Raw genomic sequence first — 25,261 nt, 5'->3', positions numbered from 1 at the left:
AATTAATTTTTTTATTATTCAAAGACACAAATAAATATGTAAAATAATTAATCATGTAGAAATAGGAAAATTTCTTTTGTTTTAACACAGGATAGTAAAAATAATTGGGAAAAAAACTTATTCGTAAAGTCTTCAATTGTAATATAATCGAAAATTAAGTATATTAATAATTAAATACCTTATAAATAATTTTTTAAATTATTTTTACTAATCTGTGTAAAAAATAGTTTTTCACCGTAACTGATTTTTCTATTTTCTTCATGATTATTATTAATTTACATATTTAAATTGCGCGTGTGTGTGTCTCAAAATTCAAGTCATGATAAGGAAAATTTATTTCTTAGATTTTTTAATTATTAAATATTTTATGAATAAGTTTGTTTAGACGCAACTAATTATTTTAATTAAACACTTAGAAAAACATATACACAATCAAGTATTTTTGCCATTGCAGGCCGATGGATCGAGAATTCAATATAGAAATGGATTTCATTGAGAGGCGGTTGCATTATCTCTTCGTAGTACCGTTAAGAATTTACTTGAACTACAATGACGAATACCTTTTGGCGGGCGATGTTCGAAGTCGTCATCCGCATTTTGAGTGGAGGAGAATCGGTGCGAGATGGCCCACTTATCGTTTTGGACGGCATATCCGTCGAACTAATTGTTGATGATTCCCGGCAAGAATGGGTGCTTCAAGTGCCAAATTCGAACCGGGAATTAAGAATTCTGATGGGGGCTGCCGTCGAAGCGATATTTTGTTGGATAGGTGATGGAGTTGTTAATTATCACCGTCAAATTGATGAGAACATCAATAACTTCTTACACCAACAACAACAGCATCAACAGCGAGTTATTGCTGATCATCAATTGATCTCAAAGGGCTGTCATGACCGTTGTTGTTGTTGTCATGATAGGCATCAATCACAACAACAACAACAACAACAACGGCGAGAATCGCCAACACCGTCACTGGCTTCAACGCTGCTGGTGAGTGATGATGATGATGATGATGCATCACCACCATCACGACCGCCGTCACCAGAGACATTACCGCCATCACCTCTTCCACTGCAACCGCAATCATCATCGTCAGCTCAAAGGTTTCGGTCCGATGGAGAAAATTCGTCATCATCAGATGGAGAATAAAATTATAATTTTTTTTATTATCATTTTCTTATTTATAATTTTTTTATTAGCATTTTCTCATTATAATTTTTTTATTACCATTTAATATCATTTTGTAAGAACACACACACACACACACACACACACACACACACACACACACACACACACACACACACACACACACACACACACACACACACACACACACACGTTTTTTATGAATATTAAGTATTTTTGTTATATTGGGTATTCCTTTTTTTCAAATTAAAAATTATAGATTTGCCATTTTTTTTTAAAAAAAGTACCCAATATATATATTTTTCATTTATATATTGAAATATCCTTGCCCCTCCTGTCCAACTTATCCCTCACGGTTGAAATAGCCGTAAATACCGCGCGCTGCACAGAGTGTGCGCGAGCAGTCTTTTTCAAAATTCCCACAAATCTAAACCTGCTGCCACCTTGTGGGCAGCGTCGACTCCGCACAGCGCATGTGCAGTCTGACTTTTTTCGTGCAAGTACATTTTTTCGTTTAATGTATCATTATTATTATTATTATTATTATTAATATTATTATTATCATTATTATTTAATTAAAAACATGGAATGCCTCCGACGAGGCATATAAAATATTCAGTGCAAGGATTACTACATTATTAAAATTTTCTATTTCGCTAAAAAGTACATTTAAGCTTATAAAAGAACGAATTGAAATTTACAATATTTGCTCCCGTGAAATCGCAGATAAAGATGCTCTTCTCTCGACAGTGTTGTTGAGATTTTTTAATGTCTCTTCATCAGTAATTAATTGGTTAATTGTCCTGGTAGGGAAGTAGACCATAAATTGACTATCGAGAGCAGCAATGACTCGAGGTCCATATTGTGTTGAAATTTTTTTTAATTCAGTAATTTTATACATTTTGCCAACTTCCAATTCTTGAAATTTTCTGGTTGACAAAATGTTTTCTAAATTACAAATTTCATTAATTTTTTTCAAATCCATCCTATAACAGATATTTAATTAATTAGAAAATTAAAAATAATTAATTAATAAATCAAGAGTAATAATTCATACATTGAGAAATATAAAAAATATTCATCAAAATATACAAGTATAATAAAATTATGACTTACGTGTTTATAAAAAATGAACCCAATAAATATTATAAAAACTTTAGTATAAACTTTTTTACAGACTGTTCACATAAATGTTCAAGCGTAGACTGAATGCTGAGAGCTCAAGAGCTCAGAAATTATTCGTCTACCCCCACTACAACTCATAAACAAGCTCAAACTTGTCGGATGACGCAATCGATGACGTCATCTAGCAAAAAAAAGGGGGGGGGTAAGCCGATAGATGGCATCCTCTCAACATGCTTCTCACATGCACTTGTCCACACCTCAGGTTCAATATATAAAACTTGAAATTAATACACTTGTAAGTACACACACTAACATAACCTGTAGATGGTAGGCAGCTAGTGCCAGCTCTGGGGGTGATGCGAATTACTCAACAACCTTTAATCTGGTAGGCTGCCCATGACCCAATCTAGTTTGTAAAAACGCGTGTAAGTTACTTTTTTACGTAATCACCATCCAAAAATAACCTCAAAAGCATGTTTTAGTGGGTAATACCAACCGCCAGCACAACGTAATCGACAGCCAAACCAAGTTTACCGACGGGCAATATCAATACAGACGATAAAACAGTGCTTACCATCGACCAAATCAGAGTTTACCGATTGTCAATCTGAGTATTGTCGGTAAAACAGACCTTACCGACCGCCAGTATATCTACCAACCGCCGACAGGTTACCCTCCGTCGGTAACTCAGCCCGGACTAGAACCCACAATCTGTTTTATCGGGGGGGGGGGCTCCCCCAGCTCAACTACTTACCCCGTTACACTTGTGAATGAACTCGGAAATGGCGACTGCCCAAGAATAATAAATTAATTTTAGTTACAAGTTAATTATCAATAAATAATGGCCGCTACCGATAATTTATTTACCTCTATATACTCTGTTGTTCTCGATGTATCGTGGCGTTTCTTCTCTCTCTCCCAGTCCTTCTGCCGATTTCCTTGTTTCGTTTTTTTTCTCTCTCAACTCTCTAATTCAATTTATGATTAAATCTGTTCGTCCGACGTGCGGTCACTCATCAGTTGCGCTCGCTGGTCCGTCCGACTGTGTTTAGATTTTTCTCGTGCACTCACTAATAATACTTAAGTCCGCGACCCCTCGGCAATTTTCGTAAATTTTTCCACTCTCATTAACTTCTAATAGGTGTGAGAGGACGAGCCTCCAAAATGAGCGCTTCCGGGGACCTGTCGGTAAACTTAATCACGGGGTTAATCGATTTTTGATAATTAACCAACCGCGGGGAATTCAAGGACAATTTAAATTCAAAATGGTTAAATTTGTTTAATTTTACCTCATTACAGAAAACACTTGATTCTCACGATCTCACCGCTTTTGTCACTAACAAATGAGTCACTTATCTATTAACAAGTTATCTTAAACAAAATAGATATTTGTGCAGCTGTACGTCTTAAGGATTCACTTGAGGCGTCAGCGCTTATTTATATTTGATAAAATATAGAAAAATAACTTTATCAACTATTACTCATATCCTTAACGTTCAAATATCTTAAATAATATTATTCTATCATTATATAATATTATTTTATATAATCAATTAAATACTATGGAAATTACTTGGTTATTGATATTCGATATAATTAGTTAGATTTTAGGTCGTTAATTAGAGTTGTAAATGCCAACCTCATCTGACGTACAGGCTGGGACGTAACAATAAGATAACGATGGAATTTATTTTTTTTCGATTTTTTAAATTTCACATTCCAGTTTTTTTTTAAAGAAACATGTGTAAAAAAAATATCATATTCAGGATTTACTATTAATAATTATCTGACACACAATTTACATCAAAATTTTCAACATTTGCCACAGAAAAATTATTATTAATTCATATCTATTTCCGTACATGTTTAATAATTTTTTTGTGGAAATAAAATTGGAAAATTTTGATGATAATTGTGTGTCAGATAATCATTCATAGTAAATCCTGAGCATAATATTTTTTTTACACATTTTTCTTTAAAAAAAACTGGAACGTGAAATTCAAAAAATCGAAAAAAAATCCATCCCATTATTATCCTATTATAAGCGTAGCTGAAAAAGTTGTGAAAAAGGTGACAGTTTGCTGTGAAAAATTATGAGGAAAATCGATCAGTACGTGTTATTTGTGAATCGACAATTTATACTTAAAATTTGAAATTTCGAAAGTAGCGTGATTCGAAAATTTTTTTTTTTCATTTTTTACTAACACGATATCTAGAAACAAACATATTTTGTCTTTATGAAAATTTTATTCAATTACTGTTGGAGGATAAAATTTGAAAAAAATCATGAGAGCCTCTTTTAACCTATACTAAAATATGAAAAAGTTTCGAAAAAATCCGAGATGCAATAGCTGAATGGTGTCCGATTCGGCGTGGAACGCCCCATATACATCTCATACTTTACAGCAAAATTTCAAATATTTCTATAAAATATTTGTTCCAAAAAAAGTATTAATGTAAATAATAATAATTATTATTAAAGGTGTTGTAATAATAATTCAATAAATACATGCCAGGACTGGTTGGTGGTTGGGATGTTGGAAAAATACGTATACTGAAAAATATAACAATATTTTTATTTGTGACATCACATAATATCACTGGGTTACAAAATTGAATGGTTGATTTAATTTATTAATACTGTCAATTGTCTGAGCTCATGAATACGTCAATAATTTAATGCAAATTATAAAATTGAGCTCGAGTAATTGATTTAAATAATTGAAGTAATTGATTTGAATTTAGTTGAACACTGATTTGATTGTAGAATTATCATGATAAAAAGTAACATGAAATCAGAGGTTACCGAGCGAAGTTAATAATTGAACCCTTAATAATTTTTTACTAATCGCACAAAATGCATAAATATTTCACTTCGTTGAGTTATAGTATTATTGATCACTTAGTTTAATTGATTTGAATGAGCAATTATAAAAAAATTATATTTTTATAAAGCTTGATGATCACTGAAGATGTTTAATCAATTACTTCTAATTATTTAATTGAGATGAGGGCGAAATAATTAGATTATCTAAAACACGTGTTTTTACTTGAATGTATGTGTGGGAAAGATAGTGGCGGCCGTTTTCTCGACACGAGGCAGGAAAGAGTAGATGCGCATGCGCCGCACTGCGCATGTCCAAGTTTAAATTGATGGTCTAGGCCCCAGTAGGTGCTGCCTTTTTCTGCCGGAAGTGAAACTATATTTGAATTTAAATATAGTTTCAATTACGCAATATTCCGCCCGCCATCAGCAACAGAGTTGATGATTGATGAGTTCTTGAATACGTGGTTTTTCGTTGAGCATGCCAATGAACCAGTTGAGTTAGTTGTCGTCATTTTCTTGAGATTCTGTTTCAACTGGTAGGAGTGCAAGCTTCGTTATTGGACAAGTAAGTGTAGAGTTCATTGTTTTGAGTGTTGCAACCCTGGTCAATCCATCTTCGCCAGGGTGGAGTGCGATGATACGAGCAAGAGGCCACCTGGTTGGTGGAAACCTTTCGTTGGTGAGTAATACAAGTGATCGCACTTGAATTTGATAAGTTGGACGTTGCCACTTAGTGATTGCCAGATGTCTTTGCAAATGACTCGTAAACAAATGATTCCAGAACTGTTGAACACGTTGCTGAAGAAATTACCATCTTGACAATCGAGAACTGTTTGTATCGATGAGTGCTAGTTCAGGAATCATGTTGAGTGCTCGTCCAATTAGAAATTGACCAGGAGTGAGTGCGTCAATGTCATCTGGATCTTCTATGATAGGCTTCAATGGTCTTGAGTTCAAGATAGCTTCAACCTGCGTAAGAAGAGTCGTAAATTCTTCAAACGTGAATAAAGATTCTCCCATTGTTCGAGTTAGGTGGTATTTGAGTAACTTGACAGCAGCTGCCCACTTTCCACCCATGTGTGGAGCTGCTGGTGGATTAAAGTGCCAAGCAATACTGTTCACAGTGATGTCATCCAGTATTTCTCTTGATTCTTGAGTTCCTTGAGTGCACAGACTGTTGAGATCATTTTCAGCGCCTTTGAACGTCGTTCCGCAATCGCAGTAGAGTGCTGTGCAGATGCCTTGTCGGCTGATAAATCTGCGTAGTGCTGCTATGAATCCACTAGAGCTGTAGTCGCTGACAACCTATAGATATACTGCTCACGTAGAAAGACAGACAAAAACACAAATCCAGCCTTTGTATGTTTTTGCTCCTCTGCGTCTTCAATAAGTTGAAGTAAGTTGAGTACCACCATGCATGGTACACTGATGAGCATCAGAGATTATGAGTCTAGTGAGTGCCGCATTCCGTGGTAGAATAGCAGGATGCTTACTTTGGTCTTGATTTGAAGCATTCTCCAATCGTCCACCTACTCGAATGATGCCGTCGGTGTCAATGAATGCCACCAATCGAACAAATGGATGACCATTAGGCCATGGTGTGTATTTGGAGTGCATGTTGATCTCGTTTGCAAAATGAATACGTTGAGTTTCTTTGATACAGAAGCTGAGTGCATGAATTACTTTATCAGAAGTAATTGGAGTCTTGAGTGATGAGTTCAGTGATTTCTTGATCATGTCACGAAGTTTAGATAGATTGCAGTAGCTCATAACATGCGGAGTAGAAGTATTGGCAGTTCCATAATCGGCCACCTTGATTTCAGTGATGAATTCGATGAGAATAGGGCCAATTCAGGCCGTTCTTCTGCTTGAGCTTCTGTATCATCGATTGATGGACATTTAGGCCAGGACGATGAACTCTTAAGCAATCATGGTGGGCCAGTCCATCTCAGTTGATGATCACGAACTTGAGTAGTCGTCAACCCTCGTGCTCCGCAGTCTGCTGGGTTTTGTGTGCCCGGAATAAAATTCCAGTGGCCATCTGGAACCAGATCTTGTATTTGTGACAACCTATTCCGAATAAACTCCTTCCAGCCAGACGGGTGAGATTTGATCCACGTGAGAGTGATTGTTGAGTCCGTCCACAGGTATGTTGGCGATTGAGTGAGGTTTAGAGTGCTCTGGCAGTGTTTTATGAGTTTTGCCAACATGTGAGCTGCAGTGAGTTCCAACCTTGGTATCGTTAATTGCTTTAACGGAGCTACCTTGGTTTTTGAGCAGAGCAGCGTAACTCTGACTCTATGAGCAGGTGTGTGGACTTGTATGAACACGACAGCTGCCATTGCCAATTGTGAGGCATCCGGGAATCCATGAATCTCGGTGGTTGAGCACGTGGATGTGTGGATTCATCTTGGAATCTTGATTTCCGATATTAGTTTGAGTTCATTCTTGAAGTTTCTCCATTTACGCCGATGATTAGCTGCCAATGGAGTGTTCCAGCTGAGCTGTTCGAGCCAAAGCTTCTACATGAATACCTTGGCTCGAAGGATGAGTGGTGCTAGAAATCCAAGAGGATCAAAGATTTGAACAATCTCTGACAAAACGATCCTTTTTGTGAATTTGTGTGTAGAGCATGGTGGTGAGTATGTGAAGTAAAACTGGTTTGAGTGTGAGGACCAGTACATGCCCAAAATTTTGATGCTGGAGTCTGTATCCTCGAATTTGTGATTCTTGATCACTTCCACATGATTGAGTTGTCTTAATTCTGGATGATTGCTTGCCTATTCAGCAAGAGGGAACCTGCCTGCCTTACAGAGTGCTTCAAGTTGGTCAGCAACTTGTAGTAATGAGTTCAAGTCATCAGTTCCACCAAAGATATCATCAACATATCTTCCGTTGGTGAGTGGAATGATGGCTAGAGGAAATCGATGTCCTTCGTCTTCAACCAGTGGAAGTAGAGCACGAACAGCCAAGTATGGAGCTGGTCTGGTTCCGTAGGAGACTGCGGTGAGTTTGTATGGAGTAATTTGGCCTTGTTCGTTGAACCAGAGTATTTGTTGAAGTTTTTGATCACGTTCGTCAGCCAAAATCTGACTAAACATCTTCGTGATATCTATTATGAAGATGAGCTCATGAGTGCGAACTCCTATGAGTACGTCGAAGATGTCTAGTTGAAGCTTTGGACCGGTATGAAGCACATCATTGAATGAAAGACCTGAGCTGGTGATTTTGGAACCATTGAAGACTACTCGCAGCTTAGTTGTGATGCTGCTCTTCCGTATGAGTCCATGATGAGGAAGGTACTAGGCTGGTTCACTTGTTGTTGATTAAGTTGATTCCACCATGTGGTTGAGTTTTTTGTATTCCCTCAGAAAATCAAGATAGAGTTCTTTCAAATAATCGTCATAGTCTAGACGACGTTTGAGATGAATAAGACAGCGGTATACTGCTGAGTACAAATTTCCCAGTTTTTGAGGTGACGATTTGACTAGCAGTCGGACTATGTACCGTCCTGAACTGTCTCGTCAATGAGTTTGTTGAAGATGCGCTTCATACGCCTCTTCATCTGGGTTGAGTTCTTTAATTTTGCTGACTGGAATTTCTTCTTGAGTCCAGAAACGTGATAGAAGGTCTTGAAGTTGTTGAGTAGACTGCTCAACAGCAGCATGGTAAGTAATAGATGGTCGATGAGTGTGTTGAGTGACTGGACCGAGTAATATCCACCCGAAGATGGTATCTTGAGCTATTGGCAGGCCTTCAGACATTTTGATGAGTGCATCTCTTATGATAACACCATTATGATTGGCACCAATGATAATATCTATTGGTCCTGGTCTCATGAACGCTGGATCTGCCAATTGTAGTTGTTTATATTGGTCCCAGTTGAGTTGATTGAGTGCAACAGATGATAGTTGAGTAGTGAGACCATCTAGTATATGAGCACTGACGATGACTGAGTCATTTAAATGCCTAGATGAAAGCTTGAGTGCGACTTGACCTTTAGTTCTACCAGCATTGGCTACACCAATACCAATGATCTGTATGGATAAATGAGTGCGTTTAAGCTTAAGTGGATTCACCAAGGAATATGAAACAAACGATAATTCAAAACCTGGGTCCAGCAAAAGACGTACTAGATGAGTACTTACCTTGGTGATCAAGTCCACTAGGCAAGTTGTGAGTAAGACTGCTGGGCGATGAGTGCAAGTAGGATGAGTGCCAGACGTGTTGAGTGCAATTGTGTTCAGTTGAGCGTCGCTCGAGTCATCATGTGGAAGCAGACGATTTTATTGAGTCCGTTGAGCGGTTGGGTTAGATGATTTCTGAGTACTTTTGAGCCCCTGGTGTATCATAGTGTGATGTTTCTGCTAAAACACCTTACACAAAAATGGTGAGTTGCAAGCATCAGGCATATGATGCCCGGAACAATTCTCACACAGCCACTTGTCAACAACGACTCGAGTACGTTGAGCATTAGTGAGTCCCAAGAATTGAGTACACCGCACAATAAAGTGATCTCTCTTACACGAGTCACACGGATATTGTGCAGGAGGGAATACCTTCTTGGGAGGCTTCGCGAGTGCAGCTGATGATTGCTTAGCTGGAGGTTGAGTGCCAGATAAGTGTGAATCCAAAACAGCAGCAGCAGAGTATGACGCTGGTTTCCCAGATAATCGCGGTGGCTTGGACAATGATGCCTGTTCCACTCGTTCTTGAACACGAGCACGACTAAGCAAGAATTCGTTGAGTGTTGAAAGTTTTGGGTATTCAGTAGAAGCACCAATTTTTTGTTCTCCGAGAGCTCTTTGTTATATGAGTCCAGCTCGGATATGATCAATTGCGTAAGCAAGGGATTCATATCCGCGTTCAATTGAACACCTAGTGCCTTGAGTGCGTTGATTACCTCTGAAACGGTATTCAGGAGATAACTAAGCTGCTCAGATGAGCGTGATGTGAGCGCATGCATATTGAGGGGTTTGTCCAATTGAGCACCGATAAGCAGACGAAGACTGTTGTACAGCTCCGTAAGCTGATTCCAAGCCGAAATTTTTTTTTTGAGATTTTTCGGAAATTGTTTTCGTTTTCTATCATTTCCTTGCATTTGCTGAGTAACCAACTCGAAAATTTACGAAAAGTCGGAAAAAAATTATTTTTTTATTTCGATTATGATTACACAATTAAAGGAACAATACTTGTTCCTTTAATTGTTTTGCAAAACTTTGATCAATCCACCCCAAAAAACGGCTCGATGGATCAATTTAAAAATGTGCAGGGTTATTGGGGATACATTCAGCTAAAAAAGTCTCTGGCAACATTATTTTTTTATCGATATTTGCAGAGTAGCGGTCGATTTACTAAAAAACCAAAAAAGTCATTTTTTTGTACTTACTTTTAATAGATGTTAAAAACAAAAAAAAATTTTTTTTTTAATGTCGGGAGGGTCTTGTAGGGAATTTATTCAAGTTTTCAACGCCACCCTTTAATTTACTGTGCGATGATTGGTACCCTAAATATCGATGATCAAACCCAAAAGGATCATTTTTGTTTAAAGGCTGATAACTTAGCGACAAGTTATCGTACGAAACTCGGAAGAAATTCAAATTAAGCTGATTAAATTTGCTAGCCGACCTATGCATTAAATTAGCTGAAAAAATTTTTTGCAGCCCGTGGGCTGCCTCAAAGAAAAGAAAAAATTTAGAAAATTTTTTTCTCGCTGTATTTCTCATGTTTGCGCAATGGCTGGAGGTCTAAAAAAAATTGATGAAAATGAGTCAAAACTAGAGATTTCGAGCTACAAATTACTTTTTTTTATTTTTCGATACGATTATTTATCACGTTGTTACAGCCTCGCAAAAATCACTAAAAAATTTCTAAAAATTTTTTTGTTCCTTTAATTTACGGCATAAGTATATATATATATATATATATATATATATATATATATATATATATATATATATATATCAGACATTTAATTTGTTTACAAGTATTTAAATTATATGGACGCCTTAGTAAAATTAGCGCGTTTACAAAATTGATTTTGATTATAGTCAACGTGTGGTACAGCGATTTATAAGTTTGTATTTTTAAATTATTAGGCTAGTCAACCAGTTCCAAAACGCGAAAATTCTTGATAAAGCTCTCGAAATATAAACAATACCTTATTCGATTTGGAATGACGTCTAAAAACAATATTCTCAAGGATGTATTAGCTCATAAAAAATTCCAATCGTTGTTAAAAAATTAAGAAAAAAAATAATGGCACCCAGTTTTTCGTCAATAACTCAAAATCTATTATCATTTTTGAAATTTTGAAAAAAAAATCCTTAACCGGTAACTTCAACTTATTGACAATTCAATTTAATTCATGGGCAAATACTGAAAATCCGAAATAGAGAGTTCTTAGCGTTTTTCGAAACTTTAACAGAGGGCTAAAAATTTCGTGATTTCAATAATTCTAATTCGTCTCCAAAAAATTGTTTTAAAATTCTCATTAACTATACAAGTGCAACAATCATAGTCCCATTTATTATTTGAAAGTGAGAGAAAAGTCCAGTGAAATTTCTCCTTAAAGAAGAGCAATTTTCTAATGGAAAAATTCACAACTCATTAAAATTGATTTAATTTTTAAAAGATAATTGGAGTCTATCTTTAGGAAATAACATAATGATACCAACATCGGAATCAAATACATCGATGGAGTGTTCTCAAAATTTTTACATTAAATTCAGGGCAAAACATATTTTTGTTATTCGTTATCGTTATCCTTTGATAGCAAATGTACATATCGAAACACCCAAAAGTATAACTGAAATAGAGCTATAATGATGATACTTTCGTAAATATAGACAATAAAATCGCCCCCAAAAACAGATTCTCTGTATAAAGTTACACCCAGTACACGTTCAAGGCGCGTACATCGATATCAGACTGCATTAACAGTAATATTTTCACAAAAAAAGTCTGAAATGATAAAAACACCAAAAAACTTAGTTTTTTAAAAATTACAAAAAAATACTTGAACGTACTTGGTGTGCATTGTTAGAGTCAATTTGAAATACACTTATCCAAAAAATTAAAGGAACAAGAAAATTTTATAAAATTTTTAGCGATTTTTGGAAGTCTGTATTTTCGTGAAAAAAAATTGTATCGGAAAAATGAAAAAAAGCAAAATGAAGCCTGAAATCTCTAGTTTAAAGATATTCCAGCAAAGTAATTTTTTGAGCCACGGTTTTCGCGGAATCATAAGAAATAGGTCGAGACAAAATTTTTCTAATTTTTTTGGTTTTGTTTTTTAGGTCTGCGGGGACGGAAAAATTTTTTTTTGAAAAAAACAAGTCATGGCTTGTTCAGAAAATTTGTTCAGCTACAATTTGCTTTTTTTTTGTTTCTCTGTACGATAATTTGCTGCTGAGATATCAGCCTTCAAATGAAAAAGGATCCTTTTCTCTTTGATTATCGATATCTTAGCAACTAATGGTCGCACAGTAATTTAAAGAGCATTTTGATAAACTTGAATAAACACCCTACAAACTCAATTTTCGATTTTTTTGAAAAAAAATTTTTTTTTTATCCTTAATATCAATTTGAAAACCCACAAAAAATGGCCATTTTCTGGTTTTTTAGTCAACTCATCGCTACTTTGTAAATATCGATAAAAAAAATAATGTTGCTAGGTGATTTTACAATGTACCCCCAGAAACCCTGGAGATTTTTAGATTGATCCATTAATCTGTTTGTCCGAGCCGATTGCTTAAAGTTTTATAAAACAATTAAAGGAACAAGTGTTCCTTAATTTGTGTAATCATTACCACAATAAAAAAAATTAATTGTTTCCGGATTATCTTTCGTTTTTACGTTAGTTATTCGGTAAATGTTAGGTAAAGAATGAAAAAAAAACAAAAAATGAAATAAAATAAAATAAAACAAAAAAAATAAAATAAATAAATAAAAAACTCTTGTTTTATTTCGTTATTTGAACAAAAAAAATTTTTTTTCACTTTTCCTTACATTAACCGAATAACTAACGTAAAATGTAATATAATCCAAGAAAAATTATTTTCTTCATTTTGATAATGATTACACAAATTAAGTAACACAACTTGTTCCTTTAATTGTTTTATAAAACTTTGAGCAATCGGCTCGGACAAACAGATTAATGGATCAATCTAAAAATCTCCAGGGTTTCTGGGGGTACATTGAGCTGTAAAATCACCTAGCAACATTATTTTTTTTATCGATATTTACAAAGTAGCGATGAGTTGACTAAAAAACCAGAAAATGGCCATTTTTTGTGGGTTTTCAAATTGATATTAAGGATAAAAAAAAAATTTTTTTTCAAAAAAATCGAAAATTGAGTTTGTAGGGTGTTTATTCAAGTTTATCAAAATGCTCTTTAAATTACTGTGCGACCATTAGTTGCTAAGATATCGATAATCAAAGAGAAAAGGATCCTTTTTCATTTGAAGGCTGATATCTCAGCAGCAAATTATCGTACAGAGAAACAAAAAAAAAGCAAATTGTAGCTGAACAAATTTTCTGAACAAGCCATGACTTGTTTTTTTCAAAAAAAAATTTTTCCGTCCCCGCAGACCTAAAAAACAAAACCAAAAAAATTAGAAAAATTTTGTCTCGACCTATTTCTTATGATTCCGCGAAAACCGTGGCTCAAAAAATTACTTTGCTGGAATATCTTTAAACTAGAGATTTCAGGCTTCATTTTGCTTTTTTTCATTTTTCCGATACAATTTTTTTTCACGAAAATACAGACTTCCAAAAATCGCTAAAAATTTTATAAAATTTTCTTGTTCCTTTAATTTTTTGGATAAGTGTATTTCAAATTGACTCTAACAATGCACACCAAGTACGTTCAAGTATTTTTTTGTAATTTTTAAAAAACTAAGTTTTTTGGTGTTTTTATCATTTCAGACTTTTTTTGTGAAAATATTACTGTTAATGCAGTCTGATATCAATGTACGCCCGTACATCAAACTCCGTTAGTAGTTTTCCGTCCATTTGCAATCAAAGTGGCTATCAGTGCCTATCTAAAATAACTTTTTTTTTCTTCAGTTTCATTCCACAACTTTTCGTCAACACTTCCTGTCAACTTGACTTCAAAAATTGACTGTCGATTTACAACAACTTGTAATTCAAATTATACTTATGTTGTAGTCAAATGTAGGAATATCTCATAATTGGCAACAGCTTGTCGTCAAGTTGATGATAACTCTTGCTGAGCAAACATTTGCTCTGCAAGCTTGGCTATCTGAATATACACGAAGAAAAATGTTGGCTTAAAACCTAGCAATTTTTATTATGCTGTCGACTAAACTTGTAGCAGGAATTGAAGCATCCAAAAATTTATTATGCTCTTATAAAAAATTATTTGCCACATCACAATTATTATAATGTATGAAAGTAATTGTCATTAAAGCTTATCGATAAGTTTCTCGCGCGTAGTAAGTGTTGTGATACAGCATAAGAATTTTTTGGATGCTTCCCATCCTATTTCAAGTTTGGTCGGCAGCATAATAAAAATTGATAGATTTCGAGCCAACATTTTTCTCCGCATATATATACATAGTACATAAAGTAATTTATATCTATTAGGTTGCTAATAATTTTGTGTTCGGATCCTCTGCCTCAGTTTACTGGGGCGTCCCCATATATCTGGGAAAATTAAAATTTATAATTAATTCATTAGGAAAAAATGAATAACCAGTCGTCATTTCGCTAGGATATAGAATTATCCAAAAAGTACTTACAGTTATTATCAATTAGGAGTTAAACGAAATTTGTTTTGTAAAGTTCAGTAACATCTTCATGTCAATTTTATGATTCGATTTTTTAAATTTTATGGGCTAAATTTATTCAATAAATTTTGTTTAATTCCTCTAATTAATTACACCTGCAAATAATTTATTTTCTTATTCTATAGCTCCGAAAAATTACTACTACGTTGTCCTCTTTTCAATTAAAGTTTTAATGTTTGTTTAACTAAATAATTTAATTTTAAAACGGTTATGACAACTGAAAGTCATTGAAAATTGTAAAAAAATAGTAAAGGTAGCGAACAGCTGACAATTTTTATAACTTTGAAATAATAAAATAAAATTTTTATATAATAAAAATAAAAAAATGCACTTTTAGAAAATTAAAAAATCAGTAATTACATTTTTTTTAATTTTGTTTTTTAAATTGGTTAATTTTTTTATAAGTAATTTAAAAATGGTCTCATGTCTACTACGTTTACACTCACAATTTGAAAAAGTAAGAGGCATTGTCTCAAAATGGCCCTAATAATGAATGATCATTTTTTTTATATTTATATTGATATTATAAATAAGGATTATTTATAATCAAGATACTAAGATCTGTTGACTTGATTTTCAATTAAAGTGAATATGTGATATTCAGCAAACTTGATAATTCATACTTTTTTTCTATTGGTTATTCACTTTTTTTAAATAATTTAACTATAAATTTCAATTTTCCCGGGTAAATGGCAGACACTCCAGTGCGCCGGGGTGGAGGACCCGAACACATCATAAAATACACATACTATAGAAATTTAATTTTGATAAGTTGCTAACCTCAGGAGATTTCTATGAAAAAGAATTTGAGCCAGCAACTTTTATATCATGCAATGATATGAAGTTAGCTGAAAGGCGAAAATTTGGCAAAAATCCGAGTTTTTTCTTGTGGATCTTTGAATAGGCGCAAGAGAAATTTTCGAAGTTTTGTTTTTTCATTAGATTATGAAATTACGAAAACTATGAGTAAATTCGTTAGAAATAAAATAAATATTAGTAAATAAATCGATAAAATATGAAAATATGCCATATTTATTAACAATTATTAATTTGAAATATGAGTGAGGTTAAACAGGCCTCTGACTCGGGGATAGAGCCACAGTCATCTCGCGCCGCCGATGTACACGCATACACATATATGTGTTGAACGTGTACTTGGCGCGAGATACTGCCGTGTCTCCCGATATTTTGAATTTATGATTTATTGAAAATGAAAATTTTGTTTATACCCTGTAAAAATCGAAAGTAAATCCAGATTGGATACAGATTTTATTCAAATCCGAATTCACTCCGTCACTCGAAGTTCCGACGTTTAAAAAAAACACAGCATTCGTAGTGAATAAGGACTTTTTCATGAATGTAGTGATTTCGTAGTGTCGTGGATTTTATTTCAATCCACATTTACTCCGCCCCGCAGTTTTATATTAAAATAAATTTATATTTGATAGAAACAGCTGTTAATTAGAAACGTAATTATTTGAATGAATAATTTATCCAGATATTAATAATTAAACTTAAAATATTACGTTTTTAATTCATAAAATATTTTAGTTATTTACTAAATTATAATTCCATACATATAATACACAGTGAAAATATTAAATTATTGAGTAGCTATAATGACATAGTTTTTATGGGAATATTTGATATTTCGGTGCAATATGAAATTTTATCTCATGGTATGGTCATCTAAATCATACGACAGTTTGTGACTCAGTGGAATTATATTTCTGCAAGTTTTATTAACTGCTGCTTATAATTTTTAAAAATCATTTCGCGTAAATATATATGGAAAGGAAACTCGTAATTATTTCCGTACTCAATATAAATGTCAGAAGCTCAAAGACCTGAGCTCACTATGTATTAGTAATTTTTTTTTATAATTAATATTTTCTGGAAGCCTTCTTCGGAGTATAATTTACGCCAAAGAGGAGTGAATAAATAAAAAGTCATAAATTCTACGTTCACTCTGGATTCACTCCGCGTTCAGCCTGCAAATTTTTTACAGTGTACTGATACCTTTTCCGTTCTAATAACATTTTAATATACTGTTCAAAACAATAATAATAACATTAATAATAAATATGTTACCTACAATTTACCATAAAATTAATTTAAAATAAAACTTTATTATAGTATTTAATAAATATGAGCCTAAGAAGTTTGATTTCTTCCGCGTGTACACACTGATACACGCACTCTTTTTTTGTTTTTATTTATCGTATAATTCAGTAGTGTATCATAAATGGAGACATTATTTCATAGTAGGGACTTTTACCTTATCTATTGAAAATAATTGAGAGATATTCAAAATTGCGAATGAATTTCAATAATTTTTTATTTAAGAAATAACCAGAATAGTATATTGTCCAACTAGTGCGGTAAGTTGTCGATTGCCCACGAGAGCAAAGCTGAGCGCACGAACGAAGTGAGTACTCATTTGCTCGTGTAGGTAATCAGCAATATTGAACATACTTCTTTTTATTATTAATGCGATAGAAGTACTAGTTTAGTGCTCGCTGTTTTATTCTCCAAGTAGCTGTTTGCTGATTCAACTGTTGCCGCGACATTTTTGTGGGTTACACGATAATCTACTTGTCGTACGCAGATAATTGTATAACGCAGACGAATGTCGTGGAAACAGTTGAATGGGCAAACAGCTATTTGGCGAACAAAAGAGCGTGCGCCAAGATAGCACTTATATCGCATGAATAATAAAATTTTTATGTATTCATAGAGAACAATGAGGAAACATTCAAAATCATTAATTTTTTTCAATTATTCTCGAATTCCACATTAGATCCATATTTATAAACTATTTATCTGTTCAAATTTATTGAAGACAATTAAATATTAAAATTAAAAAAATTTGTTTTATACTTAAAACGATTTAAAATCTTCCTATTATTTATCTATTCAGAAAACTTCATTCTTGGCTGAATTAAATCAATCGTGAAATAGAATTTGTTGAAAACAATTGGAATCATGCCAGATTGAATTGTTTTCAATCAATAATTTTAATCAGGGTTCGCCCGGTAACTTCTGATTTCATATTACTTATTATCATGACATTTTTGGAATCAACTCAGTGTTCAAATAGACCCAAATTAATTGTTTCAATTAATTACTCGAGCTCAATTCTAAAATTTTTATTCAACTAATTGCATATTCATGAGTTCAATCAATTAACAGTAGTAATTAAATAAAATCAACGATTTAATTTTGTAACCCAGTAATAAATGTGCTGTGACAATTAAAGATATTGTTATATTTTTAAATATGCGTATTTTTCAAACGTCCAAACCACCAACCAGTCCTGGCATGTATTTATTTGATCATTATTACAACAACTACGAATTGTCTCCTTGATATTTTCGTTTTTATTCAGTATTCAAATCCACTTTTTATTTACCAGTGTTGAGTATTCACTCGAGCCATAATCATATATGGTATGACACGTACATAACCTTGTGTACAATAGTTATCTTTGCTTCTTTTTTAACTTCCCACTACACTGAGAAAAAAAGTACTATTTTCCAAACAAGAATTTCTTGGTTCAAGAAATCCGTGCAAAATATTTATTTTATTATTTTTGATTATTAATTTCTTGAGAAAAGAGCATCAAATTTATTTTTGTTATTATATGAATTTGATATTATACTACGAGTAAGCAAAAGAATAGCTTTACTTGAATTGAATAAAAATTATTTCCTTCAATTCTACGAATTCTTGAGACAAAATAATATATTCTTGAAAATTATCAAGAATATATGTTCTTATATCAAGTAAATATTCTCATTAAAAGTATTTTTTTTCTCAGTGTAATAATAATGGAAATTAAAAGAAAAAATCTAAAAACCGGTTGACCCTGCGGGTGAACACTGAAACTTTTCATTGTTTTCGAGCTCATGGAGTTCGATAACATTATTGTCATTACATGTTTAAGCTTTTTGGGTTTCATATTCATCTTCGAGAATTAAGAACATTTAAAACAATCAACAAAGATCGTTTTTTAAAGTCTTTCTCATGATTATGCTTGATAAATTTAATGTTTTTGGATAGGATATTATAGAACTGATTAACATGGAGAGGAACGTGAATTTCAAATCTAACCAGCGAGTTAAAATATAGAATATATGGAAATTAATATCAAAATCAGTAAATTTTAAAAGTTTTGGTAATGATTTACCCTGATTAAGAAATCTAATTTGAAATAATTTGAGATTACGTAACTCTTAATCATTTTAAATCATTCCAAATTGTCTATTTATTTTGCTTTTGAGTATAAATTTTAGAATGAATCATTTTATATCATATTGAATTAAAAACAACAAAATATTATTTTATGATTTAGAATGATTTAAAATAATTTGAACGCTCGAATCATTTTAAATTAAAAAATAATATTGCAATTTTTCGGTTCGCTCGAATCATTTTAAATTAAAAAATAATATTGCAATTTTTTGGTTCCTTGAAAAATTAAAAATTGTTTAGAATAATTTGAACGCTCGAATCATTTCAAATTGTATCAAATTAGGAAATAATATCGAAATTTTTGGTTTCTCGGACAATTCAGAAATATTTGAAATAATTTGAACGCTCGACTCATTTTCAACTTAATCAAATTAGAAAATGATATCGCGATTTCTGGTTCTTCGGACAATTTAAAATTATTTGAAATAATTTGATCTCTTGAATCATTTTAAATCAGAAAATAACATTAAATTATTTCAAATAATTCTGGAATTGCCGAGTAACCAGAAATTGTAATAATATTTTATGATTTGATTTCATTTGAAATGATTCGAGAGTTTTAATTATTTTAAATAATTTTAAATTGTCTGAGGAACCAGTAATCCCGATATCATTCTTTAATTCAATTTAATTTAGAATGATTCAAATCATTTTAAATAATTTTATAAATCCGCTGTTACATTCTGGCTAATCTATTTATTAGACAGGATTTTTTTTAATTGACCAGGTTGACATCGTTAGGGTGTCGATAGACCCCAGATGCGTCAGCTGTTGACCTTCTTTTATTTTATGCAAGAAGAGGTTTTAATGACTTACCATGGTGGAGATTATGGGCCCCATAAGTCGGCCCAAATAATCCCGTTCTTACGTAATTACTTTTCCTCCGGCGGTGCGTATGCGTCCCTGCTGGTAGCCTCGAAATAGGCCTCAGAATAATCCCCGTAACAAGGGTCGTGGAATGGGATGATTTTACTGGGTGGATAGACGAATGGAACGTCCACAGAAACCATCTGCCAACTGTCACTGATGCCGATTCAGAAGACCGGGTTTTTTTTCGGTGCCTCGTCTGAGTTTGAATAGACTGAGCTCTGGAGATTCGACTCCTCCGTGAGGACAAGTGATTGTAACTGGTCTATTAAACCGCCAGAACCTGATCGCTCAACAACACATGAGCTCGACGGCTCAACAACCCAGGATTTTAATATCTAGATTGAATCGTTGGTAACCACTCGCGGTATTACTAGCGTCACCAGCTCGATAAGGACTTCCTTAGATCTTATTCTCGGTCGACCTTGTGTAAGGTCCGCGATTACGCCTTGAATTACGCGGCCAAGTTGAACAACACGTTCTGATCTCCTGCTTCGTTGGCCTCGAGGCTTAAAGGTTGTTATGATAGATGATGAAGGAGCCTGAACTGCTGATTAGCGCCCTGAGAAAATGAAGGGTGGAACAGCTAGTATGCACTCGCCCCTTTAAGGTTCTTAGGCAAAAGATTTATATATAGGTTAAATTTTAGGTTTTATTCCCTTAAACCGATGGAGACTCGCGAATCAGTCAGTTAATTGTACAGAGTTCCGTGCACTTTGAGATCTCGCGATCAACTGACTGATTCTACTGCTCTTCGACTAAATACATTTATCAAAGTGTTAACGTCGCATCCCAGGTTTCCTATGAGAGAATCCTCGTGGCCTAGGTCTCATACGTCGTCATCTGTTTAGACTATCCGCGAGCCATGGCGATTCTCTTATCACAAGAGATTTCCGTTACATTGTTAGCAATGAATAAAATAATATCGCGAACAATGCAACGATTTATTAATTTATTATTTATTTATAATTCTAAGAAGCGTTGAACCGTTTATTCGGCCACCGTGGTGAATAAATAATTCAAGACTTCAAAAAAAAATTCTATAAAATTTTTATGTAAATTTAATTAGAGCCAGAACGTAACACCGCATATAAAATTTTCCTTTTTCATGATTCTACATAATTAAAAAAGATTTATTTAAAAATTATAATTGAAAACAGCATGATTTAACAATGCTGGCAGACTTTCAAAATTGAAGATTCAAATTATTTTGAATTATTTCAAATTATAATTTTATAATATGATGCAATATGGAATAATTTTCCAACTCATTCCAAATTAGATTTCTTAATTAGGGTATTTAAACTTACAAACGAATTGCAATAATTTATGTAGCGATAACTAACAATCTGAGTGCAAAGAGCCGGTAGAAGTTTTGTAACATATGATGAATTACATAATGTGTTATGTGGGATAAATAAAGTAAATCATTATTTTTTTAATTTTTCATCGCCGATTAAATCAGTCGTAATTCTTTCTGAAATGAACGTACTTTCGGATATTTTATATATTAAGGGGGTGTTTTAATGAAGAAATTTCATAAAATCTGAAAAAATTGATAAATTTGAAAATTAAAAAAAAATATGTCCTTAAGAACATTTGTCAATATTTTAATTATTTCCGAAGATATTGCAATTCTAGTTACACGACATCCAAACCGGCTGAGCCGGAACAAATCGAACAAAAGATGTTACGGACCATCCGTCCACCTGCGATCCCATTTTCTCGTAAACCCTCATGTACTCTTGTATTATATATTGAAATATAGTTATCCGAGGTCACCCTTATGTCCTTTAAATGATTTTTCTTACTTTAGTGTTTAGTTACAGCCAGTTTCTAACAGTTAAAGTCTGACCTTCACGCAACGCCGACGCATGTGCTCTGAGTGAAAGCAAAATATTTTTGTGATTCTTTCAATTATTTTAGTGAATTTTCGAGTATTTTAATCATTTTTCATCATTTAAATTATTTTAATCAATTTCAATAATTTTAAAATGGATCTAAAACCTAGAAACGGAAGTACTTCCCGTGCGGATCGATCAAAAAAAGGCAATTGCACGATAATAGATTTACTGCAGATGAAGATATTTGTTTTATAAGCGCATCAGCAGCATAATTGAGCAAATGAAGTGATGAAGAAGTTATCATTCAAAACAATTACGGATATTGTATTTTGGAGTTTTTCACGGTTTTCACAGCTATTTCATCGTTAGTTTTGTGTGCTATGGACAATAAAGAAGTTAAATTTTCTTAGGCAGTTCATCGTGGATTAGGATTTAAATTGCATTACAATGCTGTTGCAAAAGTGTACGATATATACTATCAACTCCATTCGTCAACATAGCATTTGAAATAAATTCAAGAATATTATTTGTAATGAGGCTTCTAGGAGTTGGAAAGGAAGGAATCAATATCTTCAGCAGTCTAATGGATATTTGTCAAAGAATATCCATCAGTATATAGTACAGTTGTCTTGAAAACGTGCATGCAGCCGCATCTGCAGTTTATAAATGTATTATTTCCAAAACTGTTGATGATAAGGAAGATTCAATTTTAATTTCTGATCCTAATACTAATCCAACTAATTTTACGGTTTCTGGAGATGGGGCCTGGAAAAATGAGGTTTCAATTCTCTACTTAGAGTTGCCACACTCGTAGCTAATAATTCCAAAAAAGTTGTAGATACAGTTGTTAAACCTAGCTTTTGTCAAGGCTTTAAGGTTTAGGAAAATGGACTTAAGACCATGAAAAATTTTGTACGATAAATCATAAAGGAAGTGCAGACAAAATGGAAGTTAATGCTACTGTCGAAATGTTTAGTAAATCAGTTCAAAAACACCGAGTAAAATATATCACATATATATTGGGGATGGTGATACAAAAACTTTCAAAGGTATTCTTTACATAGATCCTTATGATGGTGACCCATTTTTTAAAAAAAAGAGTGCATGGGATGTGTTCAAAACGAATGAGTACAAGACTACGGAAAGCAAAAAAAGATAACAAAGGGATTGGTGGAAAAGTCACCGGAAATAAACTGATAAAGACATAAATAAACTGTCTTTATATTATGGATTAGCAATTCTTCGGCATCCGGATTCTATTGAGAACATGAAAAAAGGCACTTTGGGTTAGTTTCTATCTAGGAGAGTTTATCGTCAGAGGAGTTACTGGTTCGATATTGAGGTTCAGAAACTTAAAATAACAATGAGCCCCTGAATTCACTAATATAGAGTTTTGCGCCGAAACATACATGCCGGCATACACATAATAGAAATCGCAACTTTATTGCAGTTTCCTTATTTAAAGAAAGCTTTATTCCTATTTCAAAAATGATGACTCTTATGGGAATAAAAATTAGTCCGGGAGCTTATACATTCGTCATCCATCGAAATAATGGCGGGATTGATCGTTCAGAAATTCGAGCTTCTAACGCTTCAAATGAAACCAGAACTGCTCGTTTAGAGAAAAGAAACGCGGAAAATGCTTTTTTTTAAGTAGAGAAAGGCCCAATGTATCGCGGATGAAATAAATGTAAGTATAAAATGTCATTTTATCCTTGATATTGGGCGTAATTTTACCCAGACTTTAAACGCGTTTTTCTTGAAACTAATTTTTTCAAAACGTTTGTCATGCTTTCTCAAGTTCTACTTAACCGGTTTACTCGGAATTTCGTGTAAATCTTTTCTATATATGTCTATTGTACTAACTATGATTCATAACAAATTAAATGTTTTTACTATCTTTAAAAAATTCAGAAAAGTTGAAAAAAATTTATTATTTTTTCAGACATCCGCAATTTAGCGAAAAAAAAAATTTTTATGAGTTTTTTCTTAGTTAGTACGATAGCAGCATTTATATAGGTGAATAATCTTTTTTATTTTTATGTTTCAGATCATTTGGAGGGTTGCAATCGTGACATATTAGAGCGTCATTTTTTCCCAATCCCCCACTTCAACAGATTATAACATTTTAAGTTTTCAATTTTTTTACTTTTTTCTTGTTATGTATTGTTAAAACATGAATAAATATCTTGTTAAAAAATGGATGCTAAAAATATTTTTTGTCTTTTATTCATAGCACCCGACAAAACACTTTAAATTTATGTCTCGATACAAGAATACTCCTATAACGCTCTGATCTGACTCAAAACTCATTTAACTTTCTATGTTGATCGCATTTATTGATTTTTGTACGAAGTAATTAATTTCATTATGCGATATCGTGACTAAAAATTAAAAAGCCGCTCAATGGAGCTCGAAGAGTACAAAAATACGAATGTTTTAAAAGATATTGTCGAGCTATTTGAAAGAAATAAGGTGTGTCGCTAAAAAAGCTTTTTGAAAGTGAAGTAATGATTGAAAACCTGCGAATTGCTCATTATGTAATTTTTGGTGAAAACGATAAATTCAAACCTTCGGAACACTAAGAAAGAAAAATCGCCACTCTTTGAAATTTTCAGCGTTTTTTTGGGAGACTTTAAGGTTGAAAAACAACCGACGGTATCCTTCGTTCATCCGCGATATCCAAAGTTATACCAAGATTTTCCCATACCCCTAAATATGTGAATTTTTACCTTTTTTTTAATCAAAATTGTCGCTTCGAAATAATTTTTCCTATTGAAAGTCACTGTTTGTATCTGTTAGAGGATGTTTCACAATTTTTTACACCCTACTTTGATTCCCTGTACAACAAATATGCCTCAAGTTATTAAATGTCAAAGTGAAAATAGACTGTTTGCTGTGATCAATGATAACTCGGCACCAATCCGTCGTAGTGAATTTTTGAGGAAGGCAAATTAAAAGGCATAAAATTGTCTAAAAGAGCCATGAGGTTAGATTATCAAAAAAAATTTATTAAAGCCCATAGATCTTTTTTAAGACGAGTAAAATTTTTTAGTCCAGATCTAAAAATTAGAAACTTGAAACTATAGTTGCTTTTTTCATTTTGTCTGTACGACCATTTTCCTCCGAGTTGCAGCATGTTGGAAATCACTTCAATATTTACAATTTTTCTATATCCTTTATTTTTCGTGACCAGTGTAGATATACATTGATAATCGAGATAATCTTTTCCTTCAATCAGGGTACGTACATATGTGTATTAGGGTTCCGTTATTTCTCAAATTAGATTTTTTCACTTGGTCACGATATAAATCATTTATTTGTGATACAAAAATATTAAAAAAAAAAGTGTGTGTGCCAGCTCCGACGCACGATTGAAGTAT

The 25,261-nt window shown here is 33.1% G+C and overlaps 1 protein-coding gene across 12 annotated transcripts in view; it reads left to right on the top strand.

Annotated features, from left to right (window-relative positions):
- The window catches only part of LOC103574506 (peroxisomal acyl-coenzyme A oxidase 3), a 343,167-nt gene that overhangs the window by 281,929 nt on the left and 35,977 nt on the right, over window positions 1-25,261 (top strand). The window contains exon 11 of one of the 12 annotated variants that reach the window (XM_053739250.1): window positions 23,929-24,065. The exons of 10 other annotated variants lie outside the window; for them this stretch is intronic. In XM_053739250.1, coding sequence (XP_053595225.1) covers window positions 23,929-23,961 — 33 coding nt within the window. In that variant the 3' untranslated portion in view covers window positions 23,962-24,065. Of the gene's footprint in view, window positions 1-2,326; window positions 2,375-23,928; window positions 24,066-25,261 lie in introns of those variants that run through there. One more of the 12 variants, XM_053739251.1, reaches the window with a different exon arrangement.

The sequence above is a fragment of the Microplitis demolitor genome, chromosome 5 (assembly GCF_026212275.2).
Source record: "Microplitis demolitor isolate Queensland-Clemson2020A chromosome 5, iyMicDemo2.1a, whole genome shotgun sequence".
Taxonomy (NCBI): Eukaryota; Metazoa; Arthropoda; class Insecta; order Hymenoptera; family Braconidae; genus Microplitis; species Microplitis demolitor.
This window is presented reverse-complemented; position numbering and strand designations above follow the sequence as displayed.